Source organism: Bombus bifarius, unplaced genomic scaffold (assembly GCF_011952205.1).
Source record: "Bombus bifarius isolate JDL3187 unplaced genomic scaffold, Bbif_JDL3187 scf7180000007977, whole genome shotgun sequence".
In the NCBI taxonomy this organism is placed as follows: Eukaryota; Metazoa; Arthropoda; class Insecta; order Hymenoptera; family Apidae; genus Bombus; species Bombus bifarius.
In genome coordinates this window covers 4,932,482-4,954,590 of record NW_022884362.1, presented here as the reverse complement: position 1 = coordinate 4,954,590, position 22,109 = coordinate 4,932,482, and the positions used below count along the sequence as shown (strand labels likewise).

The following is a 22,109-nucleotide window of genomic DNA, read 5'->3' as shown; positions in this document are numbered from 1 at the left end:
ATCGAAATTACCCGCCATGGAAAACGAGAGATGGCATATCGAATCGTATGTAATGATATAGATGGTCGAAGAGGCATCCGGGAGACTCGGTGTCGGCCATAGTAGAAATGGCGGGTGTTAGCTTACGTGAATGACGGCGATCGTGCTCAAGATTATTATCGAAAAGCAAGTGTTCTGTGTGTGTTTTGCGACACGGGAACGATACCTTAGTATCATATGATTCATCTGGAAGGTAAAGATGCAGAATGTAGCACAAGGAACAACCTCGGATAGTCAGAAGCACGAGAAATCAGCAAGCGTTCACCACGACATTGGAAAGACGTCGTCGACTCCCCAGTCTTCGAATTCCAGCCCTACCAAGTCAGAGACGGAAACCTTCTCCGAATTGCAGCCGCGCTTTATGGCAGACTCGTCGGAGAGCGAAGAGGACAGTGTTTCAGAGGTAAACCGAGTCAAAAAAACATGCCACATCGTGAATAAGGTATTCCTACAATCAGAGGTTGAACGCACGCATGTACGTATGCACGCACACGCACGAATTCGTCTGTCGCTTCTGTCGTCCATCCAGTTACCATCCCCTCCACACCCTCCTCCTCCGTCTTCTTTCCTCCTGTTCTCCTTTCTTACATACTTGCTTTTGCTCTTGCTCCTGCTTTTGCTTTCGCTCCTGCTTTTGCTCTTGTTGTTGCTCTTGCTTTTGTTCTTGCTATTGCTTTTGCTCTTACTCTTATCTTTATCCTTATTCTTATCCTTATCCTTGCCCTTACCCTCATCCTTATTCTTATCCTTACCTTTATCCTTATCCTTACTCTTACTTGTTCTCTTTTCCTCTATACTATATATTTCTATACCTATCTATATGTATACGTCATAGACATATATACGTGTTGTATGCTTACGCACACGTCAGCTTTTCATGAAATTTATTTGAATCGTTGCTAATCTTTGATATTTCCGAATTTTATTGCAAATCCAATATAATCCACTTTTTATGATATAAGAGTTCGAAAATTAGTTGTATCAAAGAATCGTCGATCAACATGCATATTTCTTTTAGCGTCAGTACTTATTCTTGATTTTGTATTTTCATATGTTTTTCCATTTATACTCAATAATCAATAATATTTAAAGAAGAAACTCCCTATTCGAGAAGAAAAATAACGAAATTAACAGAATTATAACCTATATCGTCATATGAAAAACAGCATAAAACTTTTGTATCGTATCGTATCTTATTGTATCGTATCGTATCGTATCATATCGTATCATATCGTATCATATCATATCATATCGTATCGCATCATATCGCATCATATTGTATTGCCTGGTGTCTTGCAGTTTATTTAGTACAACCGTATAGGTAATTAAACATCGGTGGGTATTTTATAAAATTGAAAAAGCAATAAGAAATGATGACATTTGATTCTTTCTGGAAATCTTAAATTTGATTCCGAGCATGAGACGTTGGTACGAGAATCGCTAAACTAATAAATACTACGAAACAATCTCCACAAATTTTTCGACAAAAGGAAGAAAGGAAGAAAGGGAAAAAGAGAACAAGATGGGAATTTACGCAGGGATGTTATATAATCAAAATATATGCGTTATGATAGCTAATAAAACGTCATGGTGTATTGTAATATGGAAAATAATTTTACTTGTTTGTGATTTTATCAGAAATATACTTGCCATCTTTTTAGATTGTAGTCCACCTTATTGATCTTTATCTTTTATAGATCGTTTGTAGATATTTATTAAGTATTAGGCCGATCAAACGATTTAGACATTTGACAAAGTTGTACATTATACATGGACTACATTATAATCTAGGGTAGAAACGATTGAAAAATTTGTACATTTATTTTATTTGTATAATCTGATGAAGGCACTTTGCAAAGGTATATGTGTAAATGATAAATAAAGCAGTCCGGTTAACTGCACTGCATAATCAAGCGCGTGCGCACGCACGTGTACGTCCATGTATATGTTTATACATTTATGCAAGTAGATATTTATGCATGTAGACTACTAGTCTGAATATGTATTGTGCAGAGAGGTATATGGAGGTAGAGTTTTCATTGAACTAGTAATCTTGCATGTAGTGTACGTTGGGCCGCGCGAGCTCTCGCATGTGCCTGTTCGTACATAGATAAGTGTATGTGTGTAGCTATTTTACGTCCGCTTGCACTACGTTGTGCGCCACCCAGCGGAGTTCTCTTCGGCCGCGTTTCTCGCGTATTCGTGCGAGTCGTGAGCCTGTTTGTCTGCTTGTGGCCGTCTCTTTACCTTCTCTATACGTCCATAGGCGTATTTTTTACCTTACTGTAACACTTAACTGTTTCTGTTATACTGTCAACGAGATTTCGGCTCTATCCTTACCTCTGTTCTTGCCGGCTACTCATCGGTTCTGCCCTGTGTCGCTCGTGTTCGTGGCGTGGAAATTCTAGAGAGCAGAGCCACCATATTATTCTATATTCTACCAACAGCGGTTCTTAAACGGAGTTCTTTTTTTTCACCATTTTTTTCGACGAACAATTATATTGGCTAGTACGACGTGTGCTTACAAGATCAGTGAATACGCGACTCGTATCGTCGTTTTCTCTTTACTTTGGTTTCGATAAAACAAACGGGACGCGTTCACTACGCACGCGAAGAGTATACCAAGGAAGTGTCAGTTTCCTCCTTCTTGGAATGGCTGCACATTGTTCTTATGTCTCTGTGTTCACTGCCAAGCCGTTTTAATCATATACAAAAAATAAAATAGTTTCACCTACATTCTGATTTGCGTTTATGTCTCATTGGTTTCCACTCGTCGCGCAAGAGGATATGACCTCTACGCGAGATGTACGTACTATAATTTAGATCGTCTACAAATTATCCTTTTCTTTTTACAGACAAAACTTTCGGTTGAAAGCAATTTGATTTCACCTAAAATTTTCTGCATATTGCAACGATATTGCTTTCTTTGTTTATATCATTTCTACTATTACCTGGCTTTTACTCTATTCTTTTCTATTCTTCATTTTTCCTCCATCTTTGACCAACACTTTCTCAACAATTCATTCATTTCATCTAATTTGCCTGAATCTCTTTCCTATATTTCTATACAATTTCTTCTCTATTTTTTATCCTTTTTTTCTTCCATCCTTTCTTCCTCTTCTTTATTTCTTTTTTCCATTTCCATCAAGTGGAGGGGATTTTCTGTTATACAATAACCTCAATTACCATTGTTCTTGCATCTCAGCAAAATTGTATCATACATATTCCACATATAAACTTGTTAGTTTTTTACATTGATAAAATATCAGACTAAGGTCTACCTAATTTAAAATCTTTCAAGTTTATTTTAAGCCACAATTATAAAACTTGAGTGAAACAGATATATTAAGGAAATATGACTCGGCAATCTTTAGATTAATTTCTATAATCATTTTGTGTCTTTCCTGATAAAAGTACTGAATCAAATTTAGTAATTAATAGTTTCTTTATGTAGTTAATTTATTATGAACTAAACATATAAACTAAACATAATACGTATTTATAATAGTGATAAAAAGAAATTGTGTTATTATAATTACCTATAGTATTCTACTAGAATTTCCTAAGTAGAAGGAAGCAGTACCCTTGCTGGAATATAGTTTCGTATTTACTATCTATTTATTAATACATCATAGTTTATGATACGTTTATGTCAAGTGAAAATTTACTACACTACTTTTATATCTTAATTATTAGGTTTAAATTGTTTTTGTATATTGATTTTGTTGGAAAAAATTTTATCTTATTACTTACAGGTGGAGTGTTTTGCAATTGATCAGGTTGAATTAGACGAAGGTCATCATTTAGAATCGTCCAAGCTTCTGTTAACTTCTGAAGATCCAGAGAGATCTGTGGATCCTGAAACTCAGGCTCGATTAGAATCGTTGCTGGAAGTAGCTGGTATTGGCAAGTTGTCATCAGGCGATGGGAAGCACTTGCCTGATCACGAAGTGCTCCGTCGCATAACATCTAGTGTTTCTTGTGCATTAGATGAAGCAGCAGCTGCATTGACTCGTATGCGCAGCGATAATCCACGCACACAAAACGAAAAGCGCTCTCTTGTAGAGGCGTGTACTGACGGAGACGTAGGTACAGTTAGAAAATTATTAACAGAAGGACGCAGTGTTCACGAGACTACAGAGGAGGGAGAGAGTTTGCTCTCTCTCGCCTGTTCAGCTGGATATTACGAACTTGCTCAGGTTTGAATTTTGTGTATGATCATTCATTTATGTTATAAGTGCTCATTTTGTATCTGTGTGCTAGTGCGATCTTGCGCGCATGTAAAAGACAGAGAGAGGGAATGTGCGTGCAAATGTGTGTGAGTAAGAGAAAAAGAGAGAAACAGCTTTTCTTGAAATATTTTATGTATAATTTCTGTATACATGTGTTTGTATGTACACATTCAGATACAATGTTGTCATTATTGCTGATATTAAATATAATCTTTATGTTTTGTCTTTTTCTTCTAAGCATATACAGAAGAATATTAAAGATTAATTCAATATATCATTTAAGGAGAAATATTAAAAATAAATAAAACAAACAATAATATCGTTCAGCCTATTTGTAGAGAACTTTTTATAATTTCCTATTGTACAAAAATAAATTGAAATATGTAATGTTTTTGACTGTATTGTGTTTGAGTTGCAATAAATGTATTTGTTCCAGTCATTTTGTTTTATTTGATTAATCTTTTTATGAGCAGGTACTTTTGGCAATGAGTGCAAACGTGGAGGATCGTGGCATAAAGGGGGATTGTACCCCTTTAATGGAGGCTGCCAGTGCAGGGCATGTAGATGTTGTAAGCTTGCTTATTGCGCATGGAGCTGATGTTAATGCTCAATCTACTTCAGGTATGGAATGTAGTTGTAATATTCATATTTATGATTTATATCTCTGGTATAATTCTATAGTCTATAGTCTATAGTTTATAAAGTTTAAAAAGAAATCTTTATACATCTATATATAGTAATAGATAAATCAGGCTCTATACTTTTAGGTAATACACCTCTTATGTATGGCTGTGCGGGTGGTCACGAAGAGGTAGTGCGAGTATTATTAGAAGCAGGTGCCAATGTTGAAGATCATAATGAAAACGGTCATACACCTTTAATGGAAGCAGCTAGTGCTGGACATGTTCCAGTAGCTAAGATCTTGCTAGAACATGGCGCTGGAATTAATACTCATTCCAATGAATTTAAAGAATCCGCGCTAACACTAGCCTGTTACAAAGGTCATTTGGAAATGGTTCGCTTCTTATTAGAAGCTGGCGCAGATCAGGTACCTGTTTATCACTGTAGTTGTTTGCTTTATGGGATTGTATATTTCAAACTGAATCATTTTGTCTTATAGGAGCACAAAACTGATGAAATGCACACTGCCCTTATGGAAGCATCGATGGATGGTCATGTAGAAGTAGCTCGTTTACTCTTAGATTCGGGTGCCCAGGTGAATATGCCAACAGACAGTTTTGAATCTCCATTAACTTTGGCTGCTTGTGGAGGTCACGTTGATCTGGCTATGCTCCTGATTGAACGAGGAGCTAATATCGAAGAAGTAAATGATGAAGGTTACACTCCATTAATGGAAGCAGCACGTGAAGGTCACGAAGAAATGGTTGCTTTACTTTTGAGTCAAGGTACATCACAACTCTCGTTCATTGCAACAATCGAGATATAATTATTTAAGAAATTTTTCCAAGGAAAGTAAAATTTATACATCTTGATATATATAGGGGCGAACATCAATGCTCAAACTGAAGAAACACAAGAAACAGCACTTACCTTAGCCTGTTGCGGTGGCTTTCTAGAAGTTGCTGATTTTCTAATTAAAGCAGGAGCTGATATTGAATTAGGTGCCTCTACTCCTCTAATGGAAGCTGCACAGGAAGGTCATTTAGAACTCGTTCGTTACTTACTTGAATCTGCGGCAGATGTCCATGCTCAAACTCAAACAGGAGATACTGCATTAACGTATGCTTGTGAAAATGGTCATACCGATGTTGCGGATCTCTTACTTCAGTTTGGTGCTGATCTGGTACTTCCTTCTTAAATCAAAATTATTTTAAAGAATATATACAGAACAGTTATTTTATATTTTTCGCCATCTAATTTCTATATATTATAGGAGCATGAATCAGAGGGAGGAAGAACACCGTTGATGAAGGCATGTAGAGCCGGCCATCTCTGTACAGTTCAGTTTCTTATAACGAAACGTGCAGACGTTAATAGGCAAACAACGAATAACGATCACACTCCCCTCTCGCTAGCTTGCGCTGGTGGACATCTTGCAGTTGTAGAACTTTTACTTGCTCAGTCTGCTAATCCGTTTCATAAACTGAAGGTATGTGGCGTGTAATAATGGTTGACGAGTTCTTTTATAACAGCACCATAAAAAATTAAAATTTTGTTACAGGATAATTCTACGATGTTGATAGAAGCTGCAAAGGGTGGGCATACTAGTGTAGTTCAACTTCTATTGGATTACCCTCACAGTATTATGATGAGTACACCGCATAATGCAACACCTACACCTATGTTGCTCCCACAACAACAGCAGCAACAGCAACAGCAGCAGCAGCAGCAACAATCACATCAACAACAACAGCAACATATTACACATCAACAGCATGTGCCCCATCAACAACATGCATCTACGCAGCCACAGTCACACCAACAACAGCAGCAACATGCTGCCGATCAACCACAATCGCAAAATCTTCAACCTAAACACAATACACAAAAATCGTTACTAAGAAAAAACAGATCCGTAACGATGATGCCAGACACAAGTCTTACTTCCGCTGAGGCGCAACAAGTTCGTTCTCAGCCCGCAGGAGAATCAATTGTAACCACTAAAGATGATACCAATATTCTGGATAAGGGTAGTGGAGGATTTACCAACCTTTCAGAACCTAACATCAGCCTCAGCCCTGCTCCAGCGCCAACACCAGGATTAAATGTTACGGATAGCCGAAAGAACACTCGACAAGAGCAAATCCTACATAAGCAACAAATTTTTGAAGAATTACAAGTAAATATTCATTTATTAATTTAAGCATAAGGTTTCTCTTTGATATTCTCAGTGTATTTCATGTCTTATAAATGTTTTTAGAGGGTAGAGAGAGAACTTCAAATTAAAGGTCCAGGACATTGGTTCTGTAGTGCAAAGAATCCTGTTGTAACTCAACAACAGCAACAGCAGCAAGAAGATTCTAGTGATCCAGATACATTATCATCAGGTATGTGATTGAGTTCTTTTTGTTGTGCTCGAAACACTTCTAATAACGATCGATGTATTTTCGGTCGAAAGGTTTAGTTTGCAGTACAAGTGGCATGCCCGGAAATTCATTAAGTCATCAAGGCACCAGCCAAGCAATGTCACTGTATAATGCATTTCTTAGAGGAAAACGAATTGCACAAGAAGCTCAGTTATCCTTAGCTCCAACCATATCGGAAACTTTTCCCACGACAAACGCTTTCCCTACATCTCCTCCTCTTTCTCTTGCGACGATACCTGTTACATCGTCCGTTCCATTGGTTACTTCAAATACATCTTCAACAACTACGCCAAGTCCTCCAAGTATATCCACCCCTCCCACTGTTATGGCAGTTTCCCAACCCATTACCGCGAGTAGTGATGTTAGCCAGAATACTGCTATAAGCGATCGCCCAAAAGCAAAACCTGTCTCTAAAAAAGAAGGTAAAAATATCCGGAAAGCTTCGTCCAGTGTAATGGCCGGGAAGTTGCAGCAACAGCAACAACAACAACAACAAGCTAACTTGATGGCTGGTCTCCAACAGCAATACCAGCAAAAACAACGACAACACACTTATCAAGTCCAACAGGTACACCAGCTGCAACAGCTGAACCAACAATTGCAGTTACAATTGGATCAAGTACAGGTTTGTTCTTTAATACTTTTAACTTTGTTTCTTCTTCCTTTATTTATTGTCAGTTTATTTTCGTTCTTTCATCTGTTTTTCTCTTATCCCTTTTTCCTTCCAACATGTTGGCATGTTATATATCAAAGTATATATTATACCTGGTTAGGTACAGCAACAACAACCACAACAGCAAGCTCAGCAGCAGCAGCAGCAGCAACAACAACATCAACAACAGCAATCACAATCACAGCAACAAACTGGAGTAGTAACTGCTAATGGAAATAATATACTTATGCCTACTCAATTAATGTCACATCTTCATCCAACGCACTCACATCATCTTCATGATCAGGTAATTATGACTTATGTCTTACACAAGGATGTGTGTGCGTATGTGCTCACATACGCCTGTGTATGTATGCATATATATATAAAAATTACGTGCAGCAAACAACTCAACAAAATCTAACGGAGCAGGCAGATCCTGACTTAGCAAGATTACATCGAGATGGAGCTTGTCCCTTTGTTGCTGCGGCTCAAAAAGCAAAGGCTCTTTGTACAAGTGAAAGTGTTATAAAATTAGAAGATGGCACGCATATTCCTTTGGATGATGCTTTTGAAATTTTTCGATCTATTAGTTTTGACGATACTGTCGATGGTAAATATTTAAATAAAGAATGAATTCTTTTTTTTCTTCAATTGTTCATAGCTATTTGATGATATATTATGTTCTGATTAAGTTGCAACAGAAGATCAAGAAAAGCTTGAATTGAAAAGATTAGAAGTGACAAATGGTAAGGATTCTCAACAGCAACAACAACAACAACAACAACAACAACAGCAGCAGCAGCAGCAGCAACATTTGCAAACAACGCAAATAGTTCAACAAACAACCAGCCCTTATACTTCTCAAGAGTATTTTACCAATCCTGTGTTACCAACTTTGCCTTCGCTTCAAGTAACTAGTGCTGGTGTTCAAATACAATCTGATATATCAGCAGGTTTGCAGTTAACTGGTCCACAATCCCTACAGAGTCAAGCATATAAAGACGGGTTTTTGGAAGGTTTTCGAACCCATTTTCAACCACAATTGTTACTGCAATCCTCCCAGATAAGTGAGTTTTATATATATGATTAACCAAATGCCTTCACCTTCACTTTCTGTCTTATGCATTATATTCAAAACACTTGTGACCACATATTAACCCTCAACGTGATCACATATTTGTTTCTGATCAGCATTTCCAACACAAGCTTTGCCAACTGTAAGCGAAGCAACAGGAATAATAGATAGTATATCCCATCAAACAAATGGTTATGCTCAATCAACAACCTGTAGTACTAATCAGGTTCAAGTAGCTACTCAAACCCAAGCGCCAGCAACAACAACTGCTGCAACCATTGTTGCTTCAGATAAAAAACAAGTTTATACAGCTCCAACGACCGGTAAAGGAAAAAAGGGACGATATCCACTTCTGTCACAACAACCATCATGTCAACAACAACAACAACAACAAACTGCCAATACCCAACAGCAAACTCCCAATTTTCCCAGTCAAAATTATCAATTGGACCCAACAACAGGTATAAAACTTTTCTTATTAGTATAAGCAGAAAATATATAATTTTTTAATCATGCAAATGTTCAAGAGAATTGTACCCAATTTTTAATTGAATTTTATTACTTAGTTGCTGGTCAATACACAACAGGTGTTCCAACAGTTGGTGGTTATACTACTAGTCAAGTACCGCCTGCATCATTTTCTTGTATGGATGTGGATTCCGAAACTGACAGTAATCACGATACAGCTTTGACATTGGCATGTGCTGGTGGTCATGAAGAACTCGTTGAACTTTTGTTAAGTCGTGGTGCAGACATAGGTATAGATCATAAGCACGACATCAAAGTATTATACTAAATATACTAAATATTTACAAATTTTTTAATTTCTTACAGAACATAGAGATAAAAAGGGATTTACTCCCCTTATATTGGCAGCAACAGCAGGTCACCAAAAAGTGGTAGAAATTCTTTTGAATCATGGAGCTGATATAGAAGCTCAATCTGAGCGCACCAAGGATACTCCTTTGTCTCTTGCCTGCAGCGGTGGTAGATACGAAGTGGTAGAGCTTCTCCTTAATCGGGGTGCTAATAAGGAACACCGTAATGTTTCTGATTACACACCTTTGAGCCTTGCAGCATCTGGTGGATACGTTAATATAATAAAGCTTCTTCTTAGTCATGGTGCTGAAATTAATTCCCGGACTGGGTCAAAATTAGGTATTTCTCCACTCATGCTTGCAGCCATGAATGGTCATGTTGGTACGTTCATTATAAAGTGAAGTTACTATTGTAATAATATAAAATTTTGTATTATAAATATGTTTATAATCATTTATAGCGGCGGTTAAGCTGTTATTAGACATGGGCAGTGATATAAATGCTCAAATAGAGACGAATCGTAATACGGCGCTAACTTTGGCATGTTTTCAAGGAAGACATGAGGTCGTTAGTCTTCTTCTCGATCGAAAAGCTAACGTAGAACATCGAGCTAAGGTATAAACAAATGTGTATGTGTATGCGTGTGTATTTTAATTTGTTTCCCCTCCCTCTTTCTTATATATTTCTAATTATTTGTTTAATACAATCGATGTATGAAATATCTATGACGAAAATACATATATTGAAATATGTAAATTTTGCATAGTACAAAGTATAAAAAAATTTGATCAACTATTGTCATTTGCCATTTTGTACAATTTTAGTTTTGCTTTTTGCTTTCAAAGTTTATTTAAATTTAGTTAGTTGTAAAAGTTTGAAGATCATTGATCTTTTGTTTTCTATAATACTTGAATTTCGAATTGGTAATATATAGCTTTGAAATACTGTGTTGAACATATATGTATAATGCTATAGGAATCTTGTGAAATATGAATCTTATAAAATTTTGTTCAGACCGGCTTAACACCGTTAATGGAAGCGGCTAGTGGAGGATACGTAGAAGTTGGACGTGTTTTACTTACTAAGGGAGCAGATGTTAATGCTACTCCCGTCCCATCATCTCGCGACACTGCCCTTACCATCGCTGCTGACAAAGGACACTGCCGTTTTGTAGAATTATTATTGTCAAGGTAATATTTTGTTATTATCTTATTTTATGAAAATTCTGTCTTGTAAACCTAATCTAAGTGTCTTATAACATGAAACTCGCAGAGGGACGCAAGTGGAGGTGAAGAACAAAAAAGGAAATAGTCCATTATGGTTAGCGGCAAATGGAGGGCATTTGAATGTTGTTGATTTATTGTATCATGCTGGAGCAGATATTGATTCGCAAGACAATCGAAAGGTATGTGAAAAGTTAAAAGTTAGATGTACCACAAAATCGAATTAAATTTTTTTAATCATACTATGTACATTCTGATTTGTCCTCTTTCCTTTCTTTTTTAACTTGTTTGTATATATTACATGTTACATTACATATTATATGTATGAATATTAATGCGTGCGGGTATGTGTTATTCAATTGCAGGTTTCTTGTTTGATGGCCGCTTTTCGTAAAGGACATATTAAAGTTGTTAAGTGGATGGTAAATCATGTTACTCAATTTCCAAGTGACCAAGAAATGACGAGGTATATAGCTACTGTCAGTGACAAGGAACTCTTAGAAAAATGTCAGGAATGTGTGAAAGTTATACGTGCGGCAAAGGAAACTCAAGCAGCAAAAGCAAATAAAAATGCAACGATACTATTGGAAGAACTTGATATGGAAAAGACGAGGGAAGAGTCGAAAAAAGCCGCGGCTGCTCGCAGGAGAGAGCGAAAGAAAAAAAAGAAACTTGAGAAAAAAGAGGAGAAACGAAAATTACATGAAGAATATAAGAAAAATGAAACAAATTATGAAGATAAAGAGGAAAATGGGAAGAAATCTGGGGACGAGGAATGCGATAGAGCAGATGATAGTGAACACGAAACTGGAGACAGTTGTGAAAGAATGGACAGTATGCCATCACCAGTTAACAGAAGTCCGGAAGATCCTTACAGAGAGGAAGGCGATAGCGGAATTGATGCGAATAGTCAAGGCAGTTGTAGTAGTAATGACGTCAAAGCTAGAGAGAAAAAGAAGGAGAAAAAGAAAAAGAAAGCTAATAGTCCAAACAACAATGAAAAAGACACGTCTCCCCAAAGATCTCCAAAGTCTGTTGTCACGCAAGGCACTACTTTGTCACAAAATTCTATTACACCGACAAAATCTCAGAACAATACGACCGAAAAGTAAGTTAGAAAAGTAACGATATGAGTGATTGATGAATTTTTTTAACGTTAGACTCTCTAATGATATTACTTTTTCAGGAGAATTATGACCAATGTTTCTAATACAGTATCCGTATCCGCAACCTCTGCTACAATGAGTTCTAGATCTTCGGCTGTGAATTGTGGTGAACGTAAATTGAAAGGTCAACTGGTATTTGAATCATCGAGGCATCCTGCCGATAGAGAAGACTTTGAAGCAACTGGCAACGAAACATATATGCCTGGTAAAGGCAAGAAAACTTACAATAATCAGTATGATGGCGACGCATTGAATACTTCTACGAAGTCAAACAACACAACCAGTCCTAAGCAAGCAGGCAAACGTGAAGAAGGCTGGAAAGAAGTTGTACGAAAGTAAGAAGCACGATTTATATTGCTGATGTTATCATTTTTATTGCTATAATCATTGCCATTGCTATTATGTTGTGGTGTAATTATTAAATAAATATCTGATGTAACTTTGGAAATAGGGGACAGTCGGATGATTCTGGGAGATTTATGAATTCACCATTCCGTTCAAAGAAAGTATCTGTCCCACCAAATGCTATTAGTCGAGTTATCGGAAGAGGGGGAAGTAATATAAATGCTATTAGAGGTGCAACAGGAGCGCATATCGAAGTTGAAAAACAAAGCAAATGCCAGGGCGAACGAATTATTACTATTAAGTATGAGGGTTGACTATTTATTTTCTCTTGAAAATGATCGATTAATATATATGTGATAATTTCATATTTTCCTCATTTACAGAGGATCGTCCGATGCGACAAAACAGGCTCATACATTAATCGCTGCTCTTATTAAAGATCCAGATGTTGATATATTGCAAATGCTTCCAAAATCGAAACTCACAGTTGTTACTACTTCCTCTTGGGATAAAACCGTATCTACTGTAGCTGTAAGACCATCAAATTATTATACCAATAAGACTGGAAAGATTTTATAATTTACAGCTGATTCATTCCCTAATTTCTTTCATGTATTTCAATTTTAGTCGAGCAAAGCAAAGTTGGGTCCTGTAAATAAACCTCAAAGTCTAACGTCTAGTTCCAGTAGTACGCAAATTAATAAATCTAGTTACACATCCGGAGTTTCTACCGTTAATCAGTTGATCCCACTTCGATCGTCGTCAACCATTAAACTCGCTGGACCATTTCCAACGCCTTTGCCACGCGCAACAGCACCCAGACTTGTGGCTGCGGGTAATAACAAATTAAAATTTCTCTACATTAATTTCGGCTAGCGTGTACTACGCTATATACGAATATACAGGGTGTGTCCTTTAAGGTTAACCATTCTTCAGGCATTTCCAATAATTTGTTAAAGAAATGTTTTGAACAAAAATTAGTCAGTTTTCAATTCGCTAAATAAAAAAATTTTAAAAAGAATTTTTTGGATAAAAATTTAAGGTTACCTTGACTTTTTTAGATATCACAATATATTTATTATTCATTAGTAGTCAAATGCGTAGCAAGACAAAAACTAACCAACTTTTACTTAAAATATTTTTTTGGCAAATTGTCGGAAATGTCTGAAATGTGGTGGTTAATTTTACAAGATAAACCCTGCATATATTGTATATCTATTCATATATATACAAAATACATGCAGAAAAGCGATATAACATCGTAGCAAAACAATAATGTTCATTTAAGGGGGGGGGGGGGTAAAGTTGATTCGTACAAAAAAAGGCATGTTTTTGTGAATTTTTTCTGACGATACAGTTAAAATTTCTTTTTTAAAACCAATAGTACATTAAAGACATTCATTCATGTCATTAATGACATTCGAAGAATATTGTATAAAATATTCTTCGAATTCGTACAAAAAAAGGCATGTTTTTGTGAATTTTTTCTGACGATACAGTTAAAATTTCTTTTTTAAAACCAATAATACATTAAAGTATGACATTCGAAGAATATTGTATAAAATTTTCACGGAGAAATATTAAAAAATACGGCAATGGCAGCAATTATTCGGACGTGTCTCGGAAAAAAGTATAATTGCGGTGCCCCTCAGAACTTGGTGCTGGATCATCAGAAATCAAAAAGTCAAAGTTCATTCGTTAGGTAACAGTTTTCCCCAGGTAATTTCAATTTTTCACTTTTTTGGAACACTTTGAAGGGAAAAACGCGATTTTGTGCGAAAATTTTCGGCTAATTTGTTATTTTAAAATAAAAATAATTAACAAATTTGAAAAAACTCTACAGCGTTACCTCGCAAATTATGTACTATGAAATAGTCCTCAAAATTTCAAAAGGATCGGTGTAGTAGTTTTGAAGTAATTGGGGGCACTGACTTTGAAAACGTGAGTTGTGGGGAAAACGCTTTAAAGTTTTGAACACTAAAAAATCTGATATAAAACGTTCATAAGCGAATTTTATCGGTTTACCTCTTCACTAGCGTAACAATTGTTGAAAAGACTAATAAAAAATCAATTATCCTATAATATTTTTCACGATCCTTCGTAACTTGATCTTCAACAGTCACTTTTATTTTTTTAGCTGACGCGCTATTTGTTGAAGTGCCTTCGTATTTACGTTTATGCGGAGGTACAATTTTTCTAGGTCGATATAATCTCGAACCAGTTGATTGTCTATCAGATCTAGTAACTTTTTTAGGCATTTTAGTAATAATTTAACACAAAACTTAATGAAACTGGAATATCTACTCTTACACTAAATTTTTTACTCTACACTGACAAAATATACAGTACAGGTATAAGGAGGTTTGTACTTAAGTCGTTAAGTACTATAAATAGATCTGGGGGTAAGATTAGGTATTATATAGAGAAAAAAACGTCTGCGAAGTAACAATAGCACGCTTGGGTCGGGTAGGTAATAAAATCCGACATGTATAAAAATACTCGTAACTTCGTCAATTTTGCCCCAATTGACTTGAAATTTTGACACAATATTCTTAAGATGTTATGCATTCAATTAAAAAAAATAAAAAAAATGCAAAAAAATTTTAAAACCTTACCCCCCCCCTTAATTGATAAACGTTAAATTAATACCTACGTATCTGCTTGCGTATATAAAGCTGAAAAACGAGCTCAAGCTGTGGCAGCCCAGATGGCTTCGTCATCAAACACGAAGACAACAATGTCATATACGAGCGCAATTATGACCGCTGGACGAGCAACAAAAATTGTAACGACAAGTACTACGCAAACGTTTGCAGCAAAGTTATCCGAAATCACTGCCTCAACGCATACATCTACTACCGTCATGCAGTCTACTCATACTACGGTAAACAAGCAAAAATCGTTGCAAGCAAATTCGGTGACTGTTGTATCAGCTACAGCTGCGGCAATGGCTCAGAGTTCGTCTCAACAGTCTGCAGTCAATACATCGCCAAAACACTGCCGACCACTGCCTACTTTGTCTGCTCCACCAACTATGGTCTCCCATTATTCCGGAAAGTCTACTTACTCTCCCGGCTCGAACGTGGCAGTATCACCGGCAACAAGCACTGTGGTTGCATACTGCTCGGAAAGTACCGTCACTTCGACTTGTTCGAACTCCTCGATACGAGTCAGTCCGTCACCCCCGATATCATCGCAATGTCAACAACAGTTGCAGCAGCAGCAACAGCAAGCACGTAGTCCACCACCTATTGCATCGACAATTCAAGAGCAACAGCAGCAGCAGCAGCAACAACAGCAAACGAATAATACACCTCTTGAATATTCCCTATTCAATGACACGTTTACGAAAGTTACACAACAATCCATGTGGGGTAGTCGAGAAAATGAATCTCAGAAGGGTATGAATTTCGCCACTGTAGCTGGTGGTGGTGGAGTGTCCGTTAACATTTCGGGTTCATCCTCGTCTAAATTCATCGACAGCATACCCCCTCAGGTTAGTATTTGCAGTAATGATAGAATGGACAATAACTTGTTATTCTAGGCTACCCTGTGTATCCATGATACTGCTACAATGCGAACGTTGTTAGTTCAACAATGTTCTCCTTTGTTCATGTAGGTGGATGCTTCAAAAGCTCCTGGATATCGAGGGACAGCTATGTGCTCCCCCGTTTCAAGTAAATCAAACAATACAACTAATACGAGCGCGACTAGCATAGGAAGCGGAGGTGTATCATCGAATACCGGCCATAATCCTATTCAACCACCGCAATTCCAGTCATCCGGAAATTACAATGAACATCCTCTTTCAAGCAAACCACCAGGTAGTTTGGCTGTAGCACGGCCGGTAATTCCTCAGCAAAATATAGAAATGGGAGCAGCTATGGGAGCTCAGTTTAGTAGACCAGTGTTTCAAGGGGAATTGACAGGAACTCGCAATGCGACAACCCATCAACCACACGTGATTGCCTCTACATCACAACCGACGTTGGACGTAGGTTTGTTTAAAGGAAACAACATTGGCTATGAGCATCCAAACGTGAATTCAAGTTTATTAAAGATGGTACCAAACGAAGGGCAAGGTCATCCGCTTTTACCTTTCCACCCGCATATGCAGAATTTCGCACAAACAATAGCGCCATCTGCTTCGGTGAACACTACAGTCAGTATGTCCAGATTAAACCCCAGAGCGCCTGACTTTTCTAGCTCGTTACATTTGAATAGCAAACCTCAAGTGACAATGTTTAACGCGGGTTCGGCGGCAGCGGGAATGCATCCAAACATGTTCGCCACTGTACCGCCGCCTCCTCCGTCCGCGATCCAGTCTAATAACTTGGCAATGCTTGGAAATTTTCCTTTAGGAAAATATCAGGCACCATCTCGAGCCACTCCCGGCAATACCGGAATCTCGACTAACGGGCAAACTCGTTGGCCGTTTGCTCCACCGCACAATAATTACCCGCCCCATCAAGATCCAATGATAGGCCAAATTGGTTTCTCCAATCATTTGGCAAATTTATCCGCACAACCTGGAAGCATTGATTTGATTACAAGCCTAGAGAATGGCGGTTCACCGGCTATATCACCTTCTTCGCCGGCACAGGTAGCTCAAGAAATGAATCAGCTTAAGATCGAGGATCGTAAAGTACCACGACCTATCGGTACGGAAAGAGCCTGGAAAAATTACGCAACGGCAGGGATGGGACCTGGTGGTGATGCAGATTCTATTAATTGGATGTTGAACAATGAAAAGCTTGTTGGATCTTGGGCGAGTTTGGCTCCGGGCATAGACAGACACCAAATGTTCCGATCTAACGCTACTTATAATCGTATATCCAACGTCGATGCCGAACTTCATCACATGATGGAATCTTCATTCCAGGTAACTTCTCTATGTCATGCTTCTCGTCTTTTATTTCTTTCTTTTCTTTTTGCTTCCTTCTATCTTTTTCTTCCTTCTTCCTTCCTATTCGAATATCGTGTACGTACACAGAGTATACAATTCACTTAAAATCATACTTCCCTCTAATTTGCTGCTAAAAATCTTTCGGAAGTGTTATAATATATGTCGGAGATAAGAGGACACCGGTGCCTTCCCTCTGAAACCTCGGGAAAATCCATAAAAACATTGTAATTAAAATCTACAGTTGTAACTAAACGATTTGCCGTCATTCTAACCAATTGTATTTGTTTGAGACTTGTGACAATGAGCTTGGGCTCAAGGCGACAATTAGTCGCCGAACGTGGCCGCGGTCAACGGGACGAACTCTCCATCTAACAAAGGCATTGAGTAATCCTATAGCTCTCCTTAAAAGAAAGATTTGTAGCAGCACGTGGCAGTAAACATTCCAACGGTTTCTGTCCCGTAGCTTGCCACACGCAGATCCTATTCTCCGGGCAGGATGTTTACCAGATGTCGACGCGTCTCCACAGTACGTGATCGGCTAGCCCGAGGACCGTCATAAACACTAATATCTAGTTACCTAAAATCCTTCAACAGATACACAGTCTTTGTCCCAGTTACGGGAAGACAGGAGAGACCTATTTTTCCACGAACGACGTCTCCCACTAGCAACCCTCCCTCAAGGGCAGCTAGCATCCTTTTCTAACTACCGATATGGAGATTGGCCAATTAGCAGCAACGTCAATTTCCCTTACTTTCCGAACGTAGGATGTCCCCGACGAATCCGATGATCTCGTGTCCTTAGACACATCCCGTCATAGTTTTCCTCTGGGGTATCACCGGGACGGAAAGTCATTCTCTCTTGCGGTCTCATCGACAAAAAGGAGATTAACGCCAGCGACTATTAACACAGAATCCGACTTAGATCTTTGCGAGTGCGTACGGCTACCGTCCCGTTGTCCGCGGGTTCGTTATTGAGCCTAGGATCATTGTCATTAGTTTCTCGAGTATCTAATTACCACGGTTACTTGTCCGGTTCTATGGTAATCGTATTTGCACTAGCCAATGTCTTCTCTATTGCATAACGACGACGTGTAATCCAAACGAAGATTTGCTTTACGCCCCTAACCCTAATTCTAATGTCCGCCCCGACATATATAACACTTATATATTAAAATGTATATATATATATAGTATGACTATATATATATACATATACGCCATGCAAATACAATACAAATAATGTAAGAATATTGATATTAATTTATGTACATAATTTGCATGTTTAACTTTAGATTTAGTAGTTTCAATTTGATTTATATGCAGGGTCACGTTGATACTCAGCAGCAGCCATTTCCCAATGGAAGCGCGACCACTCTATCTCTGATGCCAGGATTAACCCTATTGCCGGGACAGTTTGGTACGCCTACATTGACAGAAATTCCTCCGAATGAAGCAAACAAAATGGATCCACCAGCATGGGGAATACCTGATACTGTTCAAGACAAGCAACATCCGGTATGTTACAAATTACTTTACGAAGAGCTATAGCATAACTGATGAAGTAGAATTTAAATTACAAAGTTAAGTTTCTTTCGAACCAAAATTGTCAACGATTATGCGCGTATTCTCATCGTGAATATTTAAAAATTGTGGATAATCAAATGTACTTATGTACATATGGAGCTCGTATTTTTATTACATTCTCGTTTGTTTTCTTTGTTCATTCATACGTTATTTAGAACATTTTGTTTGTGCAATAATTTCATGTACTAATCTAATCTCCTCCTCTATTTGCATCACCATCACTTTCCATTTTTCTTCTAATGTCATATCTCTTATTATTTCTTTTTACATACATCCTGAATAAATAATTTGATTTCAGGCATGGAATAAATGGACTCATTAAAAAGAAAAAAACAGAAAGAGGGAGAAATACTTACCTGGATGAAATGAAATAAAACCTGGAATTCGAAGTAGTAAATAGATGTAACTGGAATACGAAGCATTGTTTTTAGATACTTAAATTACATTATTATCCTAATTGTATCCATTGCGACACAGATTCGATATTATTTGTCATGTTAGGTGATAAGGCGGTAAATCGTTACAACTTACTACTATTTGTCTAGTATAATCATGCAATACAAGCAATTATCAAATACGATATGGAAATGTTAGAAAGAAAAAAGGGAAAGATAGTTATGTGAGATTGAAACAGAACAAAAGATGTTTGTTACTTGTTTCTAATTCATTTTTGATCGTACTTCGACCACGCTACTTCTGTACTCCAGGATTGTTCTGTAACCAATTTTTTAACATATGAAATATTGAGGACAGTTTACGAATCTTCTTCCTATGCTGATCGTTACCGCGGATGGATCACTTTGTCCAAGTTACGAGACTCAAACTTTACGATATTTGATAGACATTCGTCATAATAAATTCAAATGCGCATACGATAAGTACATCAGCTTTCGCTTCACTTGTAGCAGTACATCTCGAATTAAAACCTTCTATCCTTTTTCTGTTCCTTGAATTTCGTGTATCGAATTAAAAGCTTCGTTTCAAGTGTCCTACATGCGTGCGAAAATAAAGGCTTCGATTTGCCACAGGGATAGCCGAATAATATTATGTTAATTAAATGATACATATTAATAACAATAATAACATTATTATTGTCGTATCAAAATGAGTTATTTTTATCTCTGGTTGGGTAATTATATATTTTGGAATCAAAGGAAACAACCGAAATAGAAGAAACAAAAACACGAGGGAACTTATTTCCAATTTCTAAGCACTATGTGGTATAACTTTACTTTTCTCTTCTTTTTTTCCTATTACTTTTATTCTCTACCACTACTCTTCGCTAAATCGCTATATCATTTCTCTCTCTCTCTCTCTCTCTCTCTCTCTCTTATCCAATCTTCTCTTCCTTGTTATTTTTCCTCAAATACAACTATATATATTTGTCATTGAGTATCAAAAAGGAAGAAAAAGAATAAGCAAAATATCATATAATATAATCCGCAAAACATTGGTACGATTGATGGTAATGATCTCGTATCAGAGGTTCTCCTATTCTGTACACAATTTTACACAAGACTGTCGGCACACATACATACATGTATACATATAATAGCTACATTTCGCGTTTAGCCTCTTTGTTTTTTTTCGTTATTATTTTTGTTAAAGTGAAACTCGCGACCCATTATGCCCGTAAGCGATCGCTGATTATCAAGGTCGTGCGAGAACACTTACGTTAAAATGTAATAAAAAGGAATATGGAGAGAGGGGGGAAAATGTAAAGGAAAGAAAGAACGATAATAAAATGTATAAATGAGAAGCGTAAATTAATTACTTGGGTGAAACAATACACAACAGACATGACGTCGCGAAATCAATCGTTCAATTAAGACCTTCCGTACACGTAAAAAAGGAACATAAGACAAAAATAAAAGGAAAAAGAAACAATGCGAACAAAAATTGCTGATACGAGTTAATGTATGCTGTAATGATACTACATTAAATATTATGTATAACGAATCTTATTCTGATGAATGAATATCGTTGATTACATTAAGCAGGCAGTGGGGCCGTCGTCACGTAAATATAACTTTATGCGTCCCTAGCAACAGTGCTATTATAATACTATTATTGCTGTGGTGGTAATAATGTTTATTATTATATTATGGTTATTATAACATATAACGTAACTATAGGAAATGGAAGGTAAATAGTAAACGTCATCCACTGTTTCGGCTGAAACTAGTACGAGTAATAAGTATTCTACTAGCTGAACACTCGATAACACATAATAAGAAATGTTCATTTTGATTGAACATTTGAAAATCTTTCTTAACGGGGATTTCAACAAGTGTTCAATATACATAGCGACGATATCGTAATTGAAACGGTACCCTACATACACAGGTGTAAGATTTCCTACCCGTTTCGGTAAAAGCTCGTGGAAATTGTTGCGAGAGCTTTCAGCTCGATTAATTCCAGGGAGCGCTTCAATTATTGTCTAAGATATATTGTTATAATAATTTAAAGCCTATTTTCAAATTTGATTTATGATAATTGCAATATACGATACAAAATTATTATATGATATACAACAATAAAGTAAATAAACGAGTAAAATAAATAAATAAATATATATATATAAATAAATGAATAAACAAACGAATAAACGAACAAATATAAGCAAACAAACAAATAATTAGAATCAACCCTGCCTGCTGTATATATTCATTATTCTCCAATTGTTAATCGATCTGCAATTCAATTTTACATGCATTTCATTCTTTTAACGCACTACTCGACTCTTCTCGTCTACGTTCAACCATATGCAGTAGAAGGAAAAATCATTTTTTATAATCAATTATTATATAATAATAATAATAATATCCTTTGAAGTCAGTCTGCTAAAACAAAAAATTACTCGACTTTCAGGTATTGCTATTTTCATTCCTCTTTTACTTAATATGTGAGCTTTGATCAAACTTCGATATGTTCTACGTCGCGCTTTACATATACTTCAATTTCCTGGTTAAAATTTTCATTATTCTTAATAATCAATACAATAACAAGAAGGAGAAG

The 22,109-nt window shown here is 36.8% G+C and overlaps 1 protein-coding gene across 6 annotated transcripts; it reads left to right on the top strand.

The window, feature by feature from the left end:
* Positions 1-79: 79 nt before the first annotated feature.
* LOC117204251 (ankyrin repeat and KH domain-containing protein mask) lies at positions 80-20,850 on the top strand. 6 transcript variants are annotated; one of them, XM_033441467.1, is made up of 28 exons: positions 80-442; positions 3,795-4,238; positions 4,745-4,892; positions 5,039-5,319; positions 5,392-5,677; positions 5,774-6,075; positions 6,166-6,381; positions 6,454-7,071; positions 7,153-7,279; positions 7,351-7,943; positions 8,092-8,277; positions 8,373-8,583; positions 8,666-9,040; positions 9,165-9,509; positions 9,615-9,806; positions 9,883-10,248; positions 10,328-10,482; positions 10,882-11,057; positions 11,140-11,272; positions 11,456-12,198; positions 12,277-12,591; positions 12,708-12,902; positions 12,985-13,132; positions 13,229-13,436; positions 15,277-16,097; positions 16,221-17,483; positions 18,831-19,022; positions 19,390-20,850. In XM_033441467.1, exons 1-28 carry the CDS (start codon positions 239-241, stop codon positions 19,411-19,413), a joined length of 9,267 nt encoding a protein of 3,088 aa, XP_033297358.1. In that variant the 5' UTR covers positions 80-238; the 3' UTR covers positions 19,414-20,850. The 6 variants fall into 6 exon arrangements, with proteins under 6 accessions (XP_033297358.1, XP_033297356.1, XP_033297355.1 ...); XM_033441465.1 differs by having other exon boundaries at positions 80-481; positions 8,403-8,583; XM_033441464.1 differs by having other exon boundaries at positions 80-481; positions 8,669-9,040.
* The last annotated feature ends 1,259 nt before the right edge of the window (positions 20,851-22,109 follow it).

Excerpts from the sequence above, each read along its gene's own strand:
- LOC117204251 (XM_033441463.1), top strand. The coding sequence starts at position 239 with ATGCAGAATGTAGCACAAGGAACAACCTCGGATAGTCAGAAGCACGAG. Across the intron at positions 4,239-4,744 it reads GATATTACGAACTTGCTCAG|GTACTTTTGGCAATGAGTGC; the intron begins GTTTGAATTTTG and ends TTTTATGAGCAG. Across the intron at positions 7,280-7,350 it reads TCCAGATACATTATCATCAG|GTTTAGTTTGCAGTACAAGT; the intron begins GTATGTGATTGA and ends TTCGGTCGAAAG.